General features: G+C 43.9%; 1 protein-coding gene across 1 annotated transcript in view; it reads right to left on the bottom strand.

Moving 5' to 3' along the window:
• Positions 1–8,616, bottom strand: part of LOC109304780 (epidermal retinol dehydrogenase 2-like) — a 16,191-nt gene extending 7,575 nt beyond the window's left edge. Inside the window, exons 1-4 of the mRNA XM_019527607.1 lie at positions 7,161–8,616; positions 4,084–4,215; positions 2,020–2,119; positions 58–202 (exon numbers count right to left, since the gene is read on the bottom strand). Coding sequence (XP_019383152.1) covers positions 58–202; positions 2,020–2,119; positions 4,084–4,215; positions 7,161–7,481 — 698 coding nt within the window. The 5' untranslated portion in view covers positions 7,482–8,616. The remainder of the gene's footprint in view (positions 1–57; positions 203–2,019; positions 2,120–4,083; positions 4,216–7,160) is intronic.
• Positions 8,617–8,623: the final 7 nt, after the last annotated feature.

An 8,623-nucleotide genomic window follows, 5' to 3' on the forward strand; every position in this document is an offset into this window, starting at 1 on the left:
TTGTGTGCACGTGCAAATAGAAATTATGCCAGAAAAATCCCCCTAAACTTTACTCACTTGGTTTTAATGCCATCAAACATGCCTGTATTGATGAAATATGGACACACAATGGTTGTTTTAATGCCAGTTTTCTTCAGGCCACGCATCTCTACATCAATGGATTCTGCAAAGCCCACTGCTGCAAATTTACTTGCAGCATAATCTGGGAAGCAAATGAAGAGAGAGACCACAGTTACTGTTTAGACATTTTCTTTGTAAAAGGAATATTTGGGACCAACATAATTAGGTGGTACTATCCCCTCCCAATATCTCACTACTGAACATACAAAACAAAAACTTGTCAGACTTCCTTCCTTTTGACAGAGAATCTGATGCTCTAATAGGAGTGATTCACATACAGAAACCCTTAAATGTAGCCTGCAGCAGCAGCAAGAGGACAAGAAATTCAGATAATTCCAAGACACCTACATCCAGCAGTAACAAACAGTTCACCACAGCACAGGAACTATTAGACAGCCCAGGTAAAGCCATCTTTGGCACCCTTCATTTCTCCCTCCCATTTGGTATTTCCCAGTTATACCCTCCATTTTCCTATCAACTTCACTGAGTGTATCACTGCCTCCACCTCAATTGGTAGATCTTCATCTTCAACTCTCTGGTGCCCCCTCTTCTTCCCTCTGCACTCCAAGACTTCATTACAGTCACTGGTAGTCAAAATGCATTTCTGACTCCTTTGTTCATGCTCACACATATAGCTGTGCCTCCCATGACTTGCTGCTTCTCTGATACACCCCTCCCAGAACAGAGAGAATTCCTCCCAATCCATCTCCTCCCATTCCTTTCTCCAGCACTGGCAATCCACTACCTTTCCATAACCATTGCCAGCTTCTCTCCTCTCCTACTGCTTCCTGTCACCAACATCAATCCTCTGTCTGCTACTCTACACTTCTACACCTGTTCGCTATGCCTGTACTTTCTTTTCAGCTCCACACCGCTCTACCTTTGAATCAATCCACTTACTGCTTTCTATTTTTCCTGCAAACTTCAACATCTATTCAATTTTAAGACTGCATATAGTATGGTTTCACACTGTCAATTTTCCTACTTACACCTCTCCTACATCTGCCAGTCTTTACTCCTTGTAGGCAATTTATTTAGTCTAGTTTCACTGTTTAGCTTCCTGTGAAAATCCCTCAATCTGCTTGGTTAACATTAGGTATTTCTAGAAATCTCCATACCATTCTTAAGCCCTCATATCTCAAGCTACTGTGCACTCCTGAAATGCAAGCCCAGAAGCAAGCAATAAGCGTTATTCTGAAACACATTTTTGATACTACAAAAATCTCTGTATAACAGAAAAGCCAGTAGCCTGTTGAAGATTTTGTTCTTTGATTCCATGAAGTATTTACTAGACATGGTTGTGGCACTGAGTGTGTTCACCAAGTCTCAATCCCTGGGAAATTTCTGCAGTTGAGTTTGCCCTAGCTATCAGAACTTTCAGTATAAAAAAGATGCCACATTAAATTTCAATTCCTTTAGGCATCTATACGAATGACCTAATTTTCAGCAATACCAGAGACAAAGGATGAGGGTTATGAGGCATTCATGGGTTTTGAGAGTCAGACATTTATTTTAGACACCTAAAATAAACAATTTTGGAGCTACCACATAGGTCAGTTGGCAAGAAAACTGGAAGGTATAGACTGGAAGGACCTGGGTTCAATCCCAGGTTAGAGGGGTGGGTTTCCACTTCCAGCACAGCCTCAAGGCTTATCCACTGAGTACCGGGGGCTAAATGTGGCCAGAGGTATGGCCATCTAACTTTGACACAAGGAGGTGAAATTGGACACTGGAGACCCGCCTCTGCTGCCCCAATGAACCTCAATAACTTTTACCTTTAAAAAGGGCTAAATACTCATTTTATTGAAAATCTTGGCCTAAGAGCTATAGGATGAAGATTGTTTTTGGTTAAACAGTTACCTTTATTTCCATGAAACACTTCTTTAAAAACATACTAACCTGCCAGCCCACCGGTGCCATGTAGTCCTGTTGAACTTGCAATACTAACCAAGTGACCATGGTTAGAAGCAATCATAGCTGGAAGGAAGGCTTTGTAAGTCTACGAAACATGGGGAAAAGCCCCCCCATGATTAGTCACTGACCATCTCCTAAAAATATTTCACAGCGCCATTTATTAGTTCAAATGAGAGAGTGTGTGCCACGTTGGAAGGAATCCTGCCAGGAATATTCTGCTTATAACAGACCACAGTCATGCACTTGGCCTCATTCCAGAGAAAACTGGACAGGCCAGAAAAGTATTCCTGCTTTGTTGAGCAACTGCAGGTCCCAAAGGGGAGCTCATCAGTATTCTTGCTTCTTTATGTTATCAGTTACCGGGAAGGTAGGAACTAGTTTGCTGCCAGCCAGACAGCAGTTTATGAAGCAAGGATATTCTGTGAAGCTGCAGGTTCTCTGTGCTTAAATGCTCAGCACAACAACATTTTTCCAAGTGGGTTGCCAACGTGACATGAAACCATCACCATTTTCTGATCTTAAAATAGTAGTCAGGAATAGGAAACCTGAACTTCTAACCCTTCCCTCCACTGCTTGTGGACTGTGCCACTTCCATGCTTTTCCAGCAAAGTTTGGAAGGGACCTCAGGAGGTCATCTAGTCCAACCCCCTACTCAAAGCAAGACTATCCCCAACTAGATCACCCTAACCAAAGCTTTGTTTAGCTGGGTCTTAAAAACCTCTGAAGATGGAGATTCCACAACCTCTCTGGGTAACCTTTTCCTCCTAGTGAGAAAATTCTTCTTAATATCTAACCTAAACTTCCCTTGCTTCAACTTGAGATCATTGCTCCTTGTGCTGTCATCAGCCACTGAGAACAGTCTAGCACCGTCCTCTTTGGATCCCCCCCTTTAGTTAAATGCTTCTGTTAAATCCACTCTCAGTCTTCTCTTCTCCAGACTAAATAAGCCCAGGTACCTCAGCCTCTCCTCATAAAATTCACATGCCCCAGCCCATGAACCATTTTTGTTGCCCTCTGATGCACTCTATCCAATATATGCCATTTTCCCCGCCCTCTTCTACATCAGTGGCTCACAGGTATGCCACCAATATGAGTATGTGGCCTGAGAACTGCAGCAAATCATTATCAAAATCCCATAAGGTTCAGTAAAGAGAAGTGCAAAATCCTGTACATAGCACAGAACAATCCCATGCACCGCTACTGGCTGGAGACTGACTGGCTAAGCAGCAGCTTTGCAGAAAAAGACCTGGAGGTTACAGTGGACAGTAAGCTGAACAGGAGCCAACAGTGTGTCTTTGTTGCAAAGAAGGTTAACGGCACACACTGGGCTGCACTAGTAGGAGCATTGCCAGCCAACTGAGAGAAGTGATTCTTCCCCTCTATTTTGCACTGGTGATGGCACAGCTGGAGTATTGTATCCAGTTTTGGGCGTCCCACTACAGAAAGGATGTGGACAATTGGAGAGAGTCCAGCAGAGGGCAATGAAAATGGTTAGAGGGCTGGGGCTCATATCTTCTGAGGAGAGGCTGAGGAAACTGGGCTCATTTAGTCTGGAGAAGAGAAAACTAAGGCAGGATTAAATAGCAGTCTTCAACTACCTGAAGAGAGGTTCCAAAGAGATGGAGTGAGACTGTTCTCAGTGGTGGCAGATGACAGAACAAGGAGTAATGATCTGAAGTTGCAGATAGGGAAGTTTAGGTTAGATATCAGGAAAAACTCGCATGAGGAGGGTAGTAAAGCACTGGAACAGGTTACCAAGAGATGTTGTGGATTTTTCATCCTTGGAGGTTTTTAAGACCCGGCTAGACAAAACCTTGACTGGGATTATCTAATTGGGAATGGTACTGTTTTAAAGCAGGGGGCACTAGATGACCTCCTGAGGTCCTTTCCAGCCCCAATTTTCTATGATTCTATACCATTCCTGAATGAGAAATTATTGCCCGAATCAACAAAACAAAAATGACCCTCACTCCCCCCACGCACAAATCACTGCAGACACTAGTACCCAAGGGAGTATGTCAGATGATCCATAAAAGAAAAAAAAATTACCCAGAAGTGTGCCATAGCATTCACCGCCATGCTTTTCTCCACAAGGGAATCTGGACAATCAAGAAACTTACTTCCAGTTACAATACCAGCATTATTGATTAGGATGCTAACATCTCCTACTTCTTTTTTCACCTGGAAGATGACAAAAAAGGTCAAGCTGATGCACAGTAGTCAAAACAATAAAAAGTACATTTGGACAATCATTTTAGTTTTCAGCACCGATTTTCTTTTTCTGGAAACCCGTTAGCAACCATGCAGTCAACAGATATTCTGCTGCAATGCAGGGCAACCTTTCTAAAATAACACCACTTTAGTGCCCTTAGGTTCAAGTGGAAAAAAAACAAAGCTTACATGCATGCCTATATTGGCAGGATTATTTGCTCTCTACCCCAATAACCTAGCACTGTGGCTTTTAACAGTTGCCTTTAAGAGTCAAGGCACCCCTCAGAAAATGCCAGTTCTTAGTTTTCTACTGCCCTTCAGGCATCTAAATGGCAATTTTTTAGCTTCATGTCCAGGTGGTTTTGGTTCTGCCTCTCTGCTATGCATGCACTAGTGTGCACATAGATTGAGCATGCGCAGTAAGGCTACACAACTTGCTAGGTATATGCATAGCTCAACATATGACCAGGAAAAACAGGAAGAGTTAAAAAGAACAAAAATCCTCTTAAGTTTTAGCTTCAATTGTCAAGTTGTTAAGGAATGCTCAGGAAGCCTGAGACCCAGAATCTGGGCCCGCTGCACTCACAGTGGTGTCAAACTACATCTCTGACTTCCTGCCATTGTTCTCCAACCACCACATCACAATCAAGAATTACCCAAATCTTCCTCAAATGCTTCTTTGGAAGCTGAAATCACTGGTCCTTACATTTAATAGTCAATGGAGACAAAGGAGTGATGGTAACTTTGTTTCACTGGGAGCAAGGTTCCAATCTAATGACTAAATGTTGGCTCCTGTCTAAGAAAAGAGGCATCTCACTGGGTTACATACACTCTGGGTGCATCTACATGTCACCCTACAGCAACGTAGTGTACGGCATGCTACAGCAACATTGCAATCACACAAGTCTATATGTAATCGCTAGCTACGTTGCCATAGTAGCAAAATCTAACTGCACGTTGTGCACATGGCGCAGTAACCGCCCATACTTTGCCATGTTTTAATACTTCCAAAAGAAAGTACTAAAGCATGGCACCATAGTAGTGTAGTCATACAGTGACATATAGATGTACCCTCTATGTTGTTCTCTGTCTCTTGGCCCCACACCTTTCAATCTTTTGGCTGCTCAGGGGCAGCCAAAACAGGAGCACTGTAGAAGGGCTGAATACTATTCATCTGTGGCATGGTGCTTAGATCATTGTGCTGGGAAGTCAGAAGCTGGAAACAGCTGTTGTCTCTAAGCTGCTATAAAAGTATTTATGGTGGCACAAAGTCCAAGCAGACTTCCATGTCCCTTGTCATGCCATAAATGCCCCAAATTTGTGGCCACAATATACATACACATTTACAGTTGATGTCTGTTTGCTTTATGGGGGGAAAGTGCAGGTAGCCCAGAGTTGCCAGTGCTCCAGGGGCTGATTCTGCATGCTCCGGGAATTCCCATTCCTGGGGCATGCAGGATAGGGGCCCCTATGCTTTGGAAGCACCTGCCTGGGTTCCCCAGGGAATTCTTTGGGCGTGCATACTGCACTGCCATGCTCTAATTCAGAACTTACTTCAACAAAGAGGAAAACCCAGGGTTTCCCCTGGGTTCCAGAGACATATCCCAAGTCAGATTCTTCAGGCACAGGTCTCTGCAAACAGTTCTCTTCCTTGCAGAGGCACAACAAGGAAATACAAGTTGCAGTACATTTCTACAAGTAGGGGAACCTGGGGTTCCTGCACTTGCAGAGAGACATGCCAAGTGTTGTTCCACAGGATCAGGCCTTGGTCCATGGCTGTTCATGGGAGTGGCCAATCTTGTGAGACAGTGGGAGGCACCCATCTCACCCAGTGAAACAGATCAGCTTGCTGGACATAACCCAGCACAACTGATCCACTTCACTGGACAGTGTCCGTGTACATTAAGAAAGATGCAGTTTCAAACAGACTTTGAGTGAGGGGAGGCTTAGAATCCAGGGGTGTTTATACAGGTGCTCCATGGGGGGTGCTTTAATTAGAAAGGCTCCAGGAGCTGCTCTAATTAAAGTGCTCAGAGTGTCCCATGCATCAGTGTCCCCCTGCTGGACAATGCAGGCGGAGACATTTTAACTAAATCTTGTCAAAGGAGCTTTAGGTAAAGCACCCCTGCCACCATTTTTCAGTGTGGGGATACTAATACATGAGATGCTGGAGTGCAGCAATTACCATGCTCCAGTAGACTTGATTAATCTGTAATTAATTAGTCTGCAATTACAGTGTGTTGGAGCAGCCTTGCTTCATGTGTATAGGTGCCCCAGGTTTCTAGCTTCCTGGGCTAGAATGATTGACTAGTTTTGCCCTAACCACTCAGCAACTGGGGGCAAAAACCCCAGCAGGCTCTCTTTCTCCTCCTCCTCCATTTCATGTGGATTAATTCAGGTTTCTGGCTAGCAACATATTTGTGCCTTCAACAAAGGAACACGGTCTAAATGTAGCCAACTGTATACACTCAGTCTATGCATGCAAACTTACATGTCCACAGTGCAGGGGAAGATGAATAGCTGCCTGTGCTTAAACCAGAAACACCATATGTGGCTAGAAAGCTGCTATTTAGATTCACAAAGGGAAGTGCAATTTCAGCTTTAGTAACTACTCAGTAATGAAAGAAACTACCTGATGAAGGATGATACTATGCCCAAGAACCCCCTTTGCAGTAACCAAGGTTAAAATTAAGACTGAAGAGGGTCTCCTTTTAGCAGAAGGACAGCAGAGTAGGGTGGTAGAGGGGAGGGGAGGGAAAGGGAAATAGAAAAAGAATAAAATCTCCTCAAATTAGGTAGAATACTCCCCAAGAACTCTGAACTCATGAACTCTGGAAGCTTCAAAGAGGTCAGTGCATGATAATCAGCAGCATGTCATAAAACACCTTACAAATCATGAACACTCAGTATTTTACCTGATCTGCAACTTTATAGACCTCTTGCCTTTTGCTGCAGTCACAGATATAGGTGTGTACTTTCACTGCTCCAGCTTCCTTGGCTAGTCTACCAGTCTCCTTGTTACCTTCTTGATTAACATCCCAAAGAACAAGGACAGCTCCAAGACAGGCAAACTTTAAGGCCATCAGTCTTCCAATTCCACTCCCTGCTCCTGTGATCAGCACTATTTCACCAGTAACATTCTTCTTTCGCCTGGGAATAGCACACCGAACTAGAGCCTCCAGCAGGTAGTATATGGAGAGCACCAGGACTTTGAGCATTTTCAGGAAACTCTTCATTTTCAAGAGGATTTTTCAAACAGTTGCTAATGGAGGGTAAGCAAGGGTTAGAGCAAAACAGAAACTTTAACAGTTTACAACTGGAAAAAGTCAACTTCCAAGGCAAATCAACAGACGAGTAGACCACAACTTTTTGTGTCTGCATTAGTACTGTGATTGCTCCCCACACATATGAATATACAGAGCACTATCTACTACCAGGAAGTAACATGAACAAACATGCAAGCACTCACAACTGTCCTGTTTGCTCAATCCCTCACAAATGTACTTTTGTATGGATCAGCATGCCATTTTGCTTATGGAAGACATCTGAGGGGATATTCATCTATAGTTACATTTGTGCTATCATATGGGAGAGGGGGGGTTCTTCTCCTTTCTTAAAAGGACGGAAGATCAGCATTCTTGGGATTTAGAGCAATTCTAAAATTGATTTAGTAGCCACATCACTCTGCAGCTCATAGATCAGAACATCTTCTCTTTCCTCTACCCCCCACCTCAAAAATGAAATTAAGTTGACACAAAACAGTTCCTTGAAGGTGAGACTTCTGTATTGAATAGGTTCCTCCTTTTTAAAAATCAAGAAGCACATCCAGGTTAAAAAAGTGTGAATTTGCTCTGGTCTTTGTGAACACTGTTGTGAAGATACAACTGCGCTTAACCCACCAAAACTGCAGATGCAGGGAAATACTGATCATCTCTTCACCTGCCGAGAGGTAGCACACAGTCATGAGAAGCATGTACCTTTACACCTTATCCCCAAGCCATTTCCTTACAGTGACCTAAATCCCTTTCTTTGATTAGGATACTAGCACTAGCTTCTGACTTGGGCTCCAGTTTCACAGACGTTGACTGCAGTGCGGTGGTCACTGCCGCCAGCATGCAGTGAGGCACATCTTTCTGCCTCTTCAGGCCTGCAATCCTGTTTCTTTCTCTCAGACCTGACTTGACACAGCTGAAGGTTGAAGCCTTCTCTGTAACTTAACACTGTTTCCTCCTCAGCTGAGGATCAGGGCTCAACTTCTTCAAGCTTTGAGACTCAGAGTTTTTGAGCTGGACATACCCATGAACACATCCCGGCTTTCCCCAAGGGGGTGGGAAACACCCCCTCCCACTGCGGGGGGCCATGGGGTGAGCCCTCAGGC

The sequence above is a fragment of the Gavialis gangeticus genome, unplaced genomic scaffold (genome assembly GCF_001723915.1).
Source record: "Gavialis gangeticus isolate Ggan-Ray unplaced genomic scaffold, GavGan_comp1, whole genome shotgun sequence".
Lineage (NCBI taxonomy): Eukaryota > Metazoa > Chordata > Crocodylia > Gavialidae > Gavialis > Gavialis gangeticus.